The following is a 15,849-nucleotide window of genomic DNA, read 5'->3' on the forward strand; positions in this document are numbered from 1 at the left end:
AGAACGGTGAATAATGTTCATGGTCATAATGAATAACTCTTTCAAGTAAGGTATACACTGGGGAGAATAATTCATGCTAAAGTCAGAAGAATTCATTGCACTTCTCTGTAGACAGTCTATGTAAAATATTTGACCTTTAGAACTTAGATACTATCTTTTAGAACCAATTTAGCACTTTTCAACAGTTTCTATTATTCGTCACATATGTAAATGTTTAAATTTGTTGTGACGCCAAATCCACTTGCCCTCCAATAGAAAAATGAGAAGAGAATTGACAGAGTGGTAGACAAAAAAAAGGTTTGAAATGGTCCTTTGGCTGTGATAATACAGAACAAGTTGAAAGGAAGTGGTGGCCGCTTGGGTGATTGGATAGCTCCTGGTGATTGGCTCTGGTCCCTCAAGGATGCTCTTCTGGGGTCGCTCCAGGTTTTTACCAACAACTTGGATGAACTGGATATTGAAGGCATACTAAGCAATTTGTGGATAACGTAAAGCCAGAGGAGAACGCGACTGTGTGTGCTGACACGAACAGCATCCGAAGATTAGATCAGTGGGTCACACTTAAGAGGGTGAAATCTGCTGGGGATGAATACGTGGTGTAGCTCATGGTCGAGAAACCACCTACACAGCTGTAGGAGGGGGAAGATGTGACTTTTAGCAGAAAGTGTGAAAGACTTTTAGAGTTTTTTGTGGGTAATAAATCAATATGAGTGAACCCTGTATCATTGCTGCCCAAAAGCTGGGTCATCTCCATAGAAATAGGGATTTTTTTCCAGCATGGAAAATACACTTTGGTAGGTTCTTACCAGTCTGAGAAGTATAGAGGTAATGGTAGGTCACTCAAAAGAGAATGACCTGGATGGAGAGGTGTCTCAGAGCCTGTAGAAAAACAGGTGAAGAACCCAGAATGTTTAGCCTGGAGAAGAAATAATGGAGCAGGGCAGCTTTTCAAATACAAGACCGACAACATCTATCTCAGTTGTTCTGTGATCACAAGGGGAATAAGAAGTCGGATCAGTAGGTGAAAACTACAGGGGGATCGATTTTTGCTCCCTGTCAGAACTTCACCATAGTCAGAGCTGTCTAAAGAGAAATCAGGCGGCCGCGGAAGCAGGGAGCTCTGTGTTGGTGGAGATGTTTGACTGGGTGACGTATGAAGATGTTGTTTTGAGAATTAGACAAAGGGTGGATTAGAAAGCCTCTTATACCGGCTCTGGGAGCCTCTGACTCAGAATGGAATGTCCCAGGTAATCCCAGGAGCTCAGTGAGCAGGGTTCTCGCTTGGAGAATGGATGGGAAGACCAAAGATGGCAGAGATTTAGTTAGAAGGGGTAGGAGGGCATAGCTTATGTCAGGGCGGAATCGTAGGCGGGCTTTTTAGAATATGTCGGGGAATTCTAACCATATACAGATTCTGACATATTCAGATGGAGAATGCTAATGAAGCTTACTTTCCGGGCCTATTTTCTTCTAGGAAGTTCAGGTGAGGTTATGTATGTATCACATGTTAAGGCCAGAGAAGACTATAAGCAATTTAATCAATTATTTTTGTGTATCATTCTAACTACCAAACTAGTTGTTTGCGTGATTCTATCTAGATTATTACCATTTGTAAAGGAACATATGTTTGGATTTCCACATATGATTTTTATGTTGTGCATTGCTTATCCAAGATCCAGATTTGCAAATATTCTTATATGCTAAAATCTCTAAAAAAACCCTCCCTTAAACAAACTTATAACTTTGAGAAACAGCTGCAAAATAAGTGCATTTGCTAGTCACCTTCCTGGTGCTCGTTAGGTTTTGTTATCACATTCATTCAGTCTTAAACTTAATTGCGAGATAGTGAAATTAATCCATCCTCTAGGGAATGGAAAATTGTGCTCCTGACAGATGTGATAATGTGCTACAGACTTATAGCTGTGGCCCTGAACACACACCCTTCTCCTGTAGTGTCAAGGCTAAACTTGGGGCCCTTTTCCTGGAACCCTAATCTCAACTGACTCAGCACTCTGTCTGCTACTGGTAGCTACAAGGAATTCGTTTAAATATAAAATATGCCAGCGTGTACGTACAACTATGTCTATTGCAGCATTAAGAAACATTATTTTGAAATACATGAAAACGGAATAATAAATCAACAGTGAAAATAAAAGCTCCCTCCCAACCCTGGCTCCCATCATCCTCCCCAGATGCAACCAGTTTCTTGGTTACCTTTCCAGAGAGCTATTTTTCCTCACAACAGCCCTCTCTTCTGTACCTTGCTTCTTCCACTTAACAATATTATCTTAAGAGTTAACCTGAGTGTGGACCTGCTGTATAACACAGGGAGCTCAGCTCGGTGCTCTGTGACGACCTAGATGGGTGGGATGGGGTGGTGGGAGGGAGGTCCAAGAGAGAGGGGATATAGGTATACATATAGCTGATTCACTACATTGTACAGCAGAAACTAACACAACATTGTAAAGCAATTATACGCCAAAGGAAAAAAAAAAAACAAAACAAAACGTGAGTGGACTTTGAAGCCAGAATGCCTGGGCTGAAACCCACCATCACCACTTACGAGCTTTGATCTTGAGCAAGTTACTTAAATGGGGTCATCAGTAGTGTCTAGTAAACATATGTAAAGCATTTAAAGCAGTCCCTGTCCCAGAGTTACCATTAAAATAGTATTAGCCATTGTTGTCGAAGATTGTTCTGTATCAGTGCATACAGAACACCTTCATTCTTAAATGAATGGCGGTTACTCCATCACTTTTTAAACGTATTTAACCAGACATCCATTGAGGGATGTTTCAGTTGTTTCCAGCCTTTTGGTAGTTCAGACAATGCTGCAGTTAGTAACCCTGTCCAGATATCATTTCATATATGTTTGAAATTAAAATTTTATCACCTATATATCTGGCAGGTGTTACAGCATCTATTATTTACCAAAAAACAACTTTAGATATTGTGATGCTTTAAACTGAATCCATGAAAATATTTAATGTAATTTTTTACTTAAACCAGTATTTTGGAATCAGAAGTGAAATTTTTATTTAATAGGTAATTTGGAGTGCTAGATCAATTTTTCCCTTAGCTACTGTTCCAACTTTGTAATACTTCCATTTATTAAAAAGGGAAAGAATTCTTCATGGTAAAAAGAAACAAAATCCTAGTGGCCACAGAGTAGCCCTATAGGGGAAGCGCAATAGTAACCTCATTTATAGAGTTTTAAATATCTATATAAAATGATTATTTGACTCTTTTATTAGGATGTCTTGGTTTTTGTTAGGTTGTCTTGCTGCAGGCAGCATCTGGCATAGTGATATTAGTATACATTCCACAGGGATTTAAGATAATCCTTGTTTTCTTAAAACTTGCAGGTTAACTGTAATAACCTTATATCTTAGTCTTAACCAAAATACCTGTGATGATTCAAAAAGCTGACTAACGGGGAGACATTATAAATCCATCTAAATATTTTGGCTCAAAATATTGTTTGGATTAATTGGGGAAGACGGGGGTGGAAGGAGTACAAAAAACTGTGTTTGTTTTTGGTGAGTCAAGTACCTGACTCAAGGATCTATTTCTCTGTTGTTTTTTGCTATATTCTTGGAACGTCATTTATTTAACAAATGGTATTAAACTCCTACCATACGCTAGGAGTGTAATGGGGTTTGGAGAGAGGTTGGCTCTGACATCAAAGAGTTCACAGTCTCTTTGACTGTAAGAGACCCTCTTTGACGGGGGGAGAGAAACGTGTAAACCAGTGATTCCTGTGCTGAATAGGGGTTCAGGCAGTTCTGAACTTAAACTGTTACTCTGCTGCCTACTGGCTGGGTGACACCTTGGGTGACTTCATCTCTCAAAGCCTTAGGCTTGTTTTGCAGGTGCAGAAGCTAATAAGTGTTCACTTCAAGGGCTTGTTAGCAAGGTTAAATGAGATGCTCCCTGGAGAGCCCTCGTACAGAACCTGGCCCTCACAGGTACACACAGCTCACCCAGTCGGGCCTTTAAAGGCTCAGAGGAGACTTGGTAGAGGAGAAGTCACTTGAAGAATAGGACATCCCAAACCTTGTCATGTCTTGTACAGATTAAGCATAAGGAATGCTTTTCAATGAAAGATAAGTGGGGTTTCTACCAAAACAGTTACAGGTGTTCAGCATTCCAACCACATTTTTCCTATGGATAAGTCAGTGTTGAGACTACAGTGTGTTTTTCAGGTGGCTGCAATAAAACAGCCTGAGGGGAATGTCACTTGTACTTGGACTGAGTTTCAAACTACTATTTGCAACTTTCCGTCTCTCTTGAGAAGCACCGTCCCGCATGTCACTGCTGCTCAAACTTTTTTTTCCCCCTTAACTGCAATTCCTCTAACAATAGAGGGAAGCAAACTCTGGAGCCCTAGGGATCCAAGGACATCATCAAAGCGACCTTTCCAAAGGGAAAGATTTTACTAACATTTTGTGTTCATGTATGTGTAATGGAAAATTTATATATTAATTAGATTGTTATGGATTTGTATTTATATAAAAATCTTTTAAACTGCTTACCTCCAAATATTACTGATGCTCCAGGAAGATGTGGCAGGTTTCCAGAACACTTCTGCATCTTCTTGAGGTCAGGTATGAGAAGCACAGCAAACTCGTTTTTAAAGGATCCTTCTCCCTTTAGAGCATTGGTCCCCAACCTTTTTGGCACCAGGAACCGGTTTCTTGGAAGACAGTTTTTCCACGGACCGGGGAAGGGGGGATGGTTTGGGGATGATTCAAGCTCATTACATTTATTGTGCCCTTTATTTCTATTATTATTACTTTGTAATATATAATGAAATAATGATACAACTCACCATAATGCTGACAGGAGGCAGAGCTCAGGCGGTAATGCGAGCTGTGGGGAGCGGCTGTAAATACAGATGAAGCTTTGCTTTCCTGCCCACTGCTCACCTCCTGCTGTGCTGCCTGGTTCCTAACAGGCCACGGACCAGTACTGGTCTGTGGCTTGGGGGTTGGGGACCCCTGCTTTAGAGATTTTTTTTTTTTTTTTTAAAGAGGGGAGAGGAGAGAATAAACAGATCTAGTGCCCCTTTAAATCACTGCCAGGAGACAGAAAATCCACCTAGAAAATTCTCCCTGGTAACTTCACCACCACACCAGCCAGCCAGCATGACATTATGATTCTAGGTGCAAGAGGGTCAAGAGGTGGTGAATGTGTGTATGCCTGTGTATGTCTGATCATATTTAACTGGAAATATTTATAGCGTTAGGATGACTACTTATTGCCTGTCCCTGGCATAATCTGTACTCCTTGTGAGTGAAGTGTTTTCTGTAAATACAAAACCGTAGAATTTAAGACAGCCATGGGCCGAAGTCCTATTTCCCTCCTTCGGGAATCTGGAATTCTTTCCTGATGACTGGCACCGTCTGAAGTTCACTAAAACAAGAGCAGGGCGATGCCCGTCCCCGCCGTCGCGCTGGCAGGGACCTGGGCGCGCGCACACACGGCCCTGCTCTCCCCCTGCAGGTGGACGGTATCTGACGGTCTCGGCGGCCAAAGGCCCGGCGGCAAAGGCCGCTCGCCTGCTGCTCCCCCTCGGCCACCTCCTGCACTCGGGGGACCTGTGCCTGTCGTTCAGGCACAAGGTGACGGGGCTGCACGCCGGCACGCTCCAGGTGTTGGTGAGAAAACACGGTGCCCACGGAGCAGCCCTGTGGGGAAGAAATGGTGGCCACAGCTGGAGGCAAACGCGCATCGCCCTGCGAGGGGCTGACGTCAAGAGCGTAAGTAGACCCGCCGGGGAGGCAGAACCGGGGAGGTTCTCCTTTCAGAGGAGAACTCGGGGGTCTGCGGTGGACGCCTCCGTCTCTTCCTGAATTTAGGCGCAAGGCTTGTGCCTTGGCCAGGTGTGGTGATCCCATGCGTTGCCTCTTTCTGTACCCCCTCTGCCCCTTCGTACACATTCTTCATGGCAACCTCTGACCACCGTCACTCTCCCCACCCTGGTGAATAGCCCCTATTTTTAATGAAAAAAAAATTGTAGGAGTTGAAAAAGTGAAAAAAAAAAGTTAACAGAAACTTCAAAGGGTGGCGACGGGGTACCTGCTTTTCCTTTTCCTTAAACTCCTTGTACTTCGAACTTTGACCACCATGAGTTACCCTAAAGTGGTTTTTGTTTGGGGGGGGGGGGAATGTTTCTTTAAAGTCTTTGTTTTCTCTTTGCCTCGGAGATCATAGTTAAGCAGCCTTGGGTGGGAACCAGAACACTATGCTTGGAAAGTATTATCCTATTCAGGACAGGTGGTGGGAAAAGCTTTGATTGCATATATAAATTTTATCCTAAGTAATCAAGTCATAGGTAGCAATAAAATGATCTGTAACACCCCACTGAAATAGTGAATGTATTTGGAAAAAGTGTCTTCTTTATGTTGATCCTAATGAAACAGTTATTAGGAAATTCTGCCTCTCTACCTATAGGTGTAGTGTCTAGAAACTTTTTAAAAGAAAGAATAGACTCCATGAAGACAGCTTGTATCAGAGTCTTGGATTTTGTTTTACTCTGTTTTTCTTTCTTAAAATTTTTCTTAATATTTACATTGTTTGGAAATATAAAAATAAGTTGTTTCACATCCTAACGTAGGTTTCTGTTAGATAAAATACAGGAAAGATTTTGGTCTTTACATAAGTGAAACAACACTGTGTTTGCATTAGGGTGTTTGATTCTGTTCCATTTTAGGCAACAAAACTGTATTAAATTAACCCAGAGGAGGAACTAGAAAACATCTAAGCTAGGCTGCATGATTATGATCTTTCAGATCTTTGGCTCCTAATTTCTACACCTTTATATTCCATCATGCTCCTTACTTCTGACCTTGGTAATCTTTGACAAAAGTGTCCACTTCATAATCATTCCTAAATGGAAGTAGTCTATTGTTTAGAATGACTTTTTAAAGAGTAACTGATTGTGGGCAATGGGGTCTGGTTAACGATTTACTGATGACTTAAGTTTCCACCAGAAGGCAAGCCTCAGTGACACTGGCAACTCTGTTCTAGTCTTTCCTTCTGTTAAGTAAGTTTACTATTTAGTTTTGGGGAAAGTTTGTCTTTATTTTGCTAAACGAGCAGGCATTGGAAAGGGGCAGAGGAGGCTTGACCGGTGTGTACCTTCTCTCCCTAGGTCATCTTCAAAGGTGAAAAAAGGCGTGGTCACACTGGGGAGATTGGATTGGATGATGTGAGCTTGAAAAAAGGCCACTGCTCTGAAGAACACGAGCAACTCCAGAACTAGCAATGAACCCCTGTGTTGCTCCCTTTTCTTTTTCCAGTCTTCACCTCCTGTCCTCTCCTCCCTCTTATCAGGCCTAGGAGAAGAGTGGGTCAGGAGAAAGTCTGGTTGGTGACCCACATCTTGCTGGCCTGCTTTTGTGCAATCCCAGTGAACAGTGACACCTTCCTTGAAATACAGGGGGGCATCTGTAGATGTGTGCAAAGCCATCTTTGGGTGTTACCTTTCATCCTGTGTCTCTTAAGAAGGCCTTCAGTGTGTGTGACCTATACCGTCCTTCATCCTGGTTACAAGGTGTTCCTTGTAGCAAATTATAGGAGAAGTTTTCAAAAGAAATCTGTGCAAATGACCTTTCTGTTATCTGTTCAGTGTTGTACCACGAGTAGTATTGACTTCCCCTAAGATGCGTTGTACAATGTGCTTGTGAAATTGGTTTCTCCTCTCTACTTGGTAGTTCTGGTCTGACCTGAACTCTGACTTTTACTGCCATTCGCTTTATAAAAGAAGGGGATGTAGCATATCAAGATGCATTTATTCTTGTTATCTGTATTTTTCTTTTAAAGACAATTATGTAGAGTGGGCACGCAATCCCTCGTTAGTACTGTGTTTTGTGTAAATGTGTTATTGGTATTAAGTAGTTATGTGTTCCTAATATTTACAGACTCTAGTTGCAAGGGAAAGGCAGCTTATGATCTCGAGTTAAAAAAATACATGGTGGAATGGCATCCAGTTCCATGACCTTATATTGGCAGCAAGAGAAAATTGGAAGAGGTGTCTGTGGTTGTAGGGAGATGAATTTTTTAACGGCCTTGAGTTTGATCACTACAAAGTAATAGACAGGAAACTGTAGTTAACATGTAAAACCCTCACTGTTTCAGGTTACACTTTAAAACCAACAGCCTTTACCATAACAACGTGGTTCTTTCCGGTAATAGGTAAGAAGCTTTATGAAAGTTCTGGTTGTTTCAGAGAAAAGATTCTGTTTGTGGAAGCTGGGTGTGGGGAAGCATGGGGGAAGCTTCGTTGAAATAGATTTTCATACTGACTTTTCAATGCGTATAGATTTAGGCATGTCTAGATCACAGCCTATGTGCTGTTGTGTCAGGAAGGGATGGGAAGCGAGTCTCATGCTTTGCGGCACCGGACGTGTTGGAATGGGATTCACACACACACTAGATCAACAGGACAAGATTGGAATTCTAAGATCTATGAACCCCTATTTCCTCCCTGCAAAGTTTACCTTTAGATTTAAACAAAAGACATAACTTTTAAAAGGCAACTTATTCCTGAGGCTTTTGTTTACTTCCGATTAAGTAATCAAACTATTTTCTGCTGTTTTTGCCAGGAATCACAAAGATGATTAAAGGGTTGGAAAAAAAAGATCTATGATGAAAAGTTAAAGGAACTGGGATTATTCAGCGTGGAGAAGAGAAGACTGAGGGGCAAACCACTGCTGGTTTTCAAGTATATGAAGGGCTGGTGCAGAGAGGCTGGTGGCCAGCTGTTGTCCATATGCACTGAGAACAGAACAAGAGGAAACAGGCTTAGACTGGAGTGTGAGGGAGCATTTCCTGGCAGGGACAGTTATTAAGTTAGAATCCTTTGTCTAAAAGAAAAAGTGTGCATTTTTTTTTGAGACTTTTTAAAAATTTGATAACTTTTTTTTCTATTTAAGATGGTTAAAGACATTCTTACCTCAAGGTAGAGTAACATTACAGAATCTCCCCCAAAGATGTTTTGATCCTATTACTATGTAATGAAAGTCTAAGTAACTTGGACCAGGGCTAAGGTCTAATTTAGGTACTTCCCTCTTGGGAGCCTAATAGCGAGGAATCAAAAGGGGAGAAGCCACCAAATGCTGAGGTCATGAAAATGTCTATCCCTTTATGGCAAACCTAGCAGTATTTAAAATACAGAAACAAAAAACAGAAAAAAATCTGTTTGTTCCAAAAGAGTATGATGGGCAGATATTTTAGTATCTCAGTAATGTCCTAATGTGGTGGTGTATATTTCTTTTCTTGGTAAAGGTATAACCCTTTCACTTGCTTAATGGATGATATTTCAGATTTTTAAAGAGACCATAGCAAAGAACACAGTTTAGAGAGATTTTTATCTGGTGCATTCTCTCTGCAACATGTGTGACAGCTTAATTTGGCTACTGAAAAAGAGAGTGCCATGCCCAACACCACTGCCAGGACCTTTCCTTCTCCTAATGGTAAAAGTTTCTCTTATCAATGGGACTCTCCCAAGTCCCACAAAATGGTATTGTTTTGGGAACAATAGGTACAATAGACAACAGTAGGTCTTTCATCATTTAACTTGGTGGATGCAAGGCCAGAGGGGGAATATAAATCAGTAAGCCTTTGAGTAGCGGCCAGAAAATATGGCTTTAGATCCATTTTTTAATGATTCATTTCCTTTTTGGTCATATAACTGCACAACTGGAGATGAAAGGGGAAAATAATAGAAAGTTTCACTTTTAGGTGCCAATAATGCATTGCACTACACTGATGGAAGACGTTATCCAAAGTACTGTATAACATCTTGTTTATTATTTAATGTTTTCTAAAGTGAAAAATGTTAGTGGTTTTCCAAACAGCCAAATAAAAGTAATTCTTTATAAATAAAAACAATAATACCAGTTGTCTGTCTCTCGTTTTTTTTTTTAAACTGGAAGAATTATCGAAGTAATTTGATTTTTCACAAAAGCCATCTATAGTATTGCTTTAGTTATGTTTTCTCATATCTCATTCAGTTGTAAACAGTTGCCTCAGATCCTTTTGTATAAAGGCAGGATAAGTAAAGATATAAATATATATGAATTATAAATGAAGTCTTTTACTAGTGTTGATTTTGTTAATTTATGACATTTTACTCATATTCCAATAACCTTTCCTGATGATGGAGAAAAATAATTATAAGGAAACAAAATTAATGAAATCATTCAAGATCAAAAATTAGTCCTCCTACAGAATTATAATAGAGAATATGCTTAATGGCTTCTTTCTTTCCAATACTCAGAGAACCCTTAGTGGCAAGGAAACTCAAGTTTTGGATAAATACATACTTTAAGCAAAAGGTAAAGAAAAACTGCAGCTTCCTTATCTCAAAGTTGTTTCCTTATCTCAGAGGTCCTTCCTAATCATCCCCAGGAGATCTGATAACGCTGAGGTTTTCCAAATACGTTAAGAAGTTAAACCTCTTCTGAAACTGAGGTGGGAGGAAGCAGATAAATATGAGATCCCAGAGTCCAGTTCATCGATTTACTTGACAGATTTTACAGCACTTACTATGTGCCTGGCTCTGGGCTGCAACAGTAAGCAGACTCCCCTTTGTGGAGTTTCAATCTAGAGAGGAAGATGGACATTTATCAAATTTATATAGATATAAATGCAAAATTGCTATTCTGAAAACTGGCATACTTTGAAGGCTCTGAAAGTATGGTGGGTTCTAGGACGTTTGGCCCATTGTCTTTCAAACTCTAATGTGCGTGTGTATGGGAATCACCTGGAGATCTTGTTAAAATGCAGCTTATGATTCAGTGGATCTGGAGTGGGACTTGAGATTCTGCATTTCTCACCAGCTCCTGGGTGATGCCCATGCTGCTGGTGTTGGGGCCAAATTTGGATTACAGGTCCTTAGTGATAATACACTGAGGGGCCTGGGGCCTTCATCTCTGTTAACATTCATTGCTGGAAGGCATAAAGGTCCCTGGTTGCAAGATCTACATTCACAAATATTCACTAAGTTGCAGTGAATTTTTTCCTTCAAAAAACATTTGGGCTTAGACAAATAGAGAATATCAGTAAGTAGACAAATATTATTTTAAAAGAACAGAAACTACAGTTATAATAGTACAATCACGAAAATGAAAAACTGACCAAGGTATTCAACAGCAGATTTGAGCTGGTAGGAGAAAGAATCAGTCAACTTGAAGATAGGGCAGTTGAGATTATCTAATTTGAGGAAAGGATAAAGCTTCAGTAAGGATAAACAACTAGACTTGAGATCAACAAGAAAACAGAAGAGCTGAAAAATTCTATAAGCCAACCAGACCTAACATCTGTAGAACACGCCACTGAACACAAGAATATACATTTTTCTCAAGTGCGTAGAGATGTTGACAGACATAAATTAGGCCATAAGACACTACCTCAAATTTAAAAGAATTGAAATTATATAAAATAAGTCCTTCCACCACAGTGGATGAAATTAGAAATCAGTAACAAAGGGAAATTTGAGAAACTTACAAATATGTGGAAATTAAATAACGTGCTTCTAACCAATGGCTGAAAGAAGAAATCACAGGGAAATTAAGAAATATTTTGAGGTTAATAAAAAGCATACCCAAACTTATGGGATAAGCTAAAGCTTTGTTTATAAATGCCTATATAAATTATATATGCCTATAAATTTATATTTATAAATGCCTATATTAAAAAATAAATCAATAATCTAAACTTCAACCTTATAAAACTGAAAGAAAAAATTAAATCGCAGTAAGCAGAAGGAAGGAAATAAAGATTAGAGCAAAAAGAAAAATAACAGAAAAACAATATAGAAAATCAATGAAACTAAAAGTTGGTTCTTTGAAAAGATGAACAAAATTTATGAACATTTAGCTAGACCAAAAAAGAGAAAAAAAAACTTAAGTGAACAAAATCAGGAATAAAAGAGGGGACATCATCACTGACCTTACAGAAATACAAAGGATTTTAAGGGAATACTATGAACAACTTTATGTCAACAAAATAAGATAACCTAGATGGACAGAGGCTTAGACACAAACTATTGAAACTGTCTCAAGAAGAATAGAAACCTGAAGAGACCATTGCAAGTAAGTAGATTGGGCTAATCATCAAAAACTTTCCACAACAGAAAGCCAATTCCCAAAGAGCTGCAATGAAGCAATGAAGTAAACTTTAAGAATTAGTACCAAGTCTTCATCAACTCTTTAACTATATGGAGGAGGATACACTTTCCAACTCATTCTATGAGACCAGCAAATAGAAGAGTTTGGAGATTACTGCCATCTTAACAATATTAAGTCTTTCATTTCATGAACATGGGATGCAGCAAAGGCAGTGCTCAGGGACTGCAGTAAACCCCAGTAAATAGTGAAAAAGAAGATCTCAAATCAATACCCTAAATTGATATTAAGGAACTAGAAAAAAGATGCAAATTAAGCCCAAAAATAGCAGGAGGAAAAAAATAATAAAGACATGAATGAAGGTAATGAAATAGAGAAAAGAAAAACACAGAATCAACAAAGGGAAAATTTGGTTCTTTGAAAGGATCAACAAAGTTTTAAAACCATTAGCTAGACTAACAACCAAAAAACCCCTAAATAATTAAAATCAGAAATGAAACTGGGGTTGTTACTACTAACCTTACAGAAATAAAAATAAGAGAATTCTATGAACAATTATATGCCAACAATGAACAGTTATATGTTGACAAATTAGATATTCCAGATGAAAAGGACAAATTTCTACAAATTAAAAAAAAAACCCAAAAACTCAACAAGACAAAATCTCAACAGGCCTGTGACAAGTAAAGAGAATGGAGCAGTAATCAAAACCACCCAACAAAGAAAACTCCAGGATCACCCAGATGTCTTCACTGGTGAATTCTACCAAAATTTAAAGAAGAATTAACAACAATTCTTCTCAAACTCTATGACGAAATAGAGGATGAGGGACACCTCCTAACTCATTCTATGAGGCCAGCATTACTGATACCAAAGCTAGATAAAGATATAACAAGAAAAAATACAGTTGACCCTTAAACAACTCGGGTTTGAACTGTTGGGGTCTGCTTATACATGGATTTTTTTTCCAATAAATACATATTACAGTACTACATGATCTGAGGTTGGTTGAATCCATGGATACAGAACCACAGATATGGAGGGCCAACTATAAAGTTATACACAGATTTTCAATTTCCCTGGGGGGTATTAATGCGCCATTAATCCCTGCATTGTTCAAGGGTCAACTGTACAGATCAATATCCTTTATGAATATAGGTGCAAATATCCTCAACAAAATACTAGCAAACTGACTCCAAGAGCACATTAAAAAGATTATATATCATGACAGGATTTATGCCAGAAAGGTAAGGATTTATGCAAGGAAGGCAAAATTGGTTCAAAATAAGAAAATCCATCATTCAACATTTTACTGGATGTTCTAGTTAATGCAATTAGACAAGAAGAAGAAATATATTGGAAAGTAAAAAGTAAAACTATCTCTATTTGCAGATGACATGATTCTACATATAGAAAATTCCAATGAATCCACAGAAAAGCTACTAGAGTTAGTAAACAAATTCAGCAAAGTTGCAAGCTACAAAATTAACACTAAAAGCTCAGTTTTTCTTTGCACTAGCAATGAGTAATATGAAAAGGAAATTAAAACAATTTCATTTATGATAACATCCAAAAGAATAAAATAACTAAGAATACATTTAGCCAAAGAGATGAAAGACTTGTATACAGAAAACTAAAAACATTGCTGAAATAATGTGATGAAATAAAATTCATATTTTTTGTCAAGACAAGAAAAGTTTAATCATAAAATTTTTCTTTGCCCATTTGGGCCTCCTCCCTTCCCTTTAGTATGTAGTGTGCATTTGCATTAACCAGACCTCCTTAGGAAATAACCTTCCTTCTTAATCTTGTAAGGGGCCACAATGACCCATGATCCACTACTCGTTCTGTACATGTAGAGCTGGATGTAAACTGTCAGTAATACATCATTTGACATATAATCCTTTGTCTCAAAAATTATATAATTGTGCTTTGACCTCTAACAGGCAGAACAGTCCTCCAAACTTTCTGAAAGACCTTCTCATGGGTTATAATCGTCAGGTTGGCCTGAATAAAATTTTCCATCTCTTTCTTAGATCAACTGTTGATTAATTTTTTTGTCTACCAATATAAGAAGACCTAAATAAATTGAAAGAATTCTGTATTTATGGATTAAAAGACATAATATTATTAAGATCTTAATACTACCAAAAGTCATCTACATATTTAGAAAAATCCCTTTCAAAATGACCTTTTTTGAGAAAATTGGAACACCAATGTTCAAACTGACATGGAATTTCAAGGAACCCCAAATAGGCAAAATAATCTTGACTAAAAAGGACAAAGTTGGAGGATTCACAGTTCCCATTTTCAAAACTTACTGTAAAGCTACAGTAATCAAAGCAGTGTAGTAGTGGCATAAGGACAGACATATGGACCAACAGAATAAAATTAAGATTTCATAAATAAACCCATACTTATGGTCAGTTGTTTTTTGACCAGGGTTCCAAGACCATTCACTGGGGAAAGTATAGCCTCTTCAACAAATTGTGCTGGGACAACTGGATATAACACTACACACAAAAATTAACTCAAAATTGATCAATGACCTAAATGTAAGAGCTAATACTATGAAACTTAGAGAAGAAAATATACAGGTAGATTTTCATGACCTTCAGGTTTGGCACTGGATTCTTAGCTATGACACCAAAAGCATGAGTAATAAAAGAAAAATAAATAGGTAAAATGGATTTTATGACGATTAAAACATTTTGTGCGTCAAAGGGCACAATCAAGAGAGTGAAAATACAACCCACTGAATGGTAGAAAATATCTGCAAATTGTATATCTCATAAGGGTTTAGTAAACAGAATATGTAAAAACTTTTACAACTCACCAAAACAAACTACCCAATTTAAAATGGGTAAAAAATTTGAATAGACATTTCTCAAAAAAAGATCTATACAAATGGTCAATAAGCACATAAAAAAACGCTCATCATAATTAGTCTTTTGGCATTCCGAGACTCAAATTCCAATGTGTGTGTGTGTGTTGGGGGGGGGCATTCCCCACACACCGACAAAGAGTTCTTGGACACCAGCAGGGTATCCAAGAATTCAACTCAATTCTGACATTATCTATCCACATTATTTACCTGGAGATAGCAACAGATTCCACAGGTTAAGGATTCAGTGTTACAAGACTGTCCCCCTTAGCCCCACTTCTGACCCCTGTTGCAAGCTCTGTGCTTCCGACTGATCAACTACAGACTGGAGATTCCTACGACCCCCTCCTTGGGTTCAATTAATTTGCTAGAGTGGCTCATTGAATTCAGAGAAACATTTTACTTATTAGATTACTATTTGTTATAGAAGGATATAACTCAGGAACAGAAGGATGGAAGAAATGCACAGGGCAAGGTATGGGGAGGGGGCAGGGAGCTTCCATGCCCTCTCCAGGCTGCACTCTCCCAGCACCTCCACGTGTTCATTAACAAAGACTCTCTTCAAACTCTGACCTTTTGGGGTTTCATGGAGGCTTCCTTACACGGCATGATGGATGAAATTATTGGCAATTGGTAATTGCTTTAACCTCCAGCCCCTCTCCCCTCTCCAGAGGTCAGGAGGTGGGACTGAAAGTTCCAACCTTCTAATCACTTGGTTGGTTCCCCTGGCAACCAGTCCCCATCCTTAGGTGAGGTCCAAAATTCACCTCATAACAAAAGAAGCTTTATTGCTCACCTCACTTAGGAAATTAAGGGTTTAGAAGCTCTGTG

The 15,849-nt window shown here is 38.8% G+C and overlaps 1 protein-coding gene across 7 annotated transcripts in view; it reads left to right on the top strand.

Moving 5' to 3' along the window:
• NPNT (nephronectin) overlaps nucleotides 1-7,788 on the top strand; it is a 72,613-nt gene extending 64,825 nt beyond the window's left edge. For 6 of the 7 annotated variants that reach the window (XM_082389070.1, XM_082389071.1, XM_082389072.1 and 3 more), the window contains 2 exons: nucleotides 5,506-5,762; nucleotides 7,157-7,788. In XM_082389070.1, coding sequence (XP_082245196.1) covers nucleotides 5,506-5,762; nucleotides 7,157-7,267 — 368 coding nt within the window. In that variant the 3' untranslated portion in view covers nucleotides 7,268-7,788. The other variant, XM_082389073.1, reaches the window with a different exon arrangement.
• The last annotated feature ends 8,061 nt before the right edge of the window (nucleotides 7,789-15,849 follow it).

Source organism: Balaenoptera borealis (genome assembly GCF_965194805.1).
Source record: "Balaenoptera borealis genome assembly, chromosome: 4".
Classification (NCBI taxonomy): Eukaryota; Metazoa; Chordata; class Mammalia; order Artiodactyla; family Balaenopteridae; genus Balaenoptera; species Balaenoptera borealis.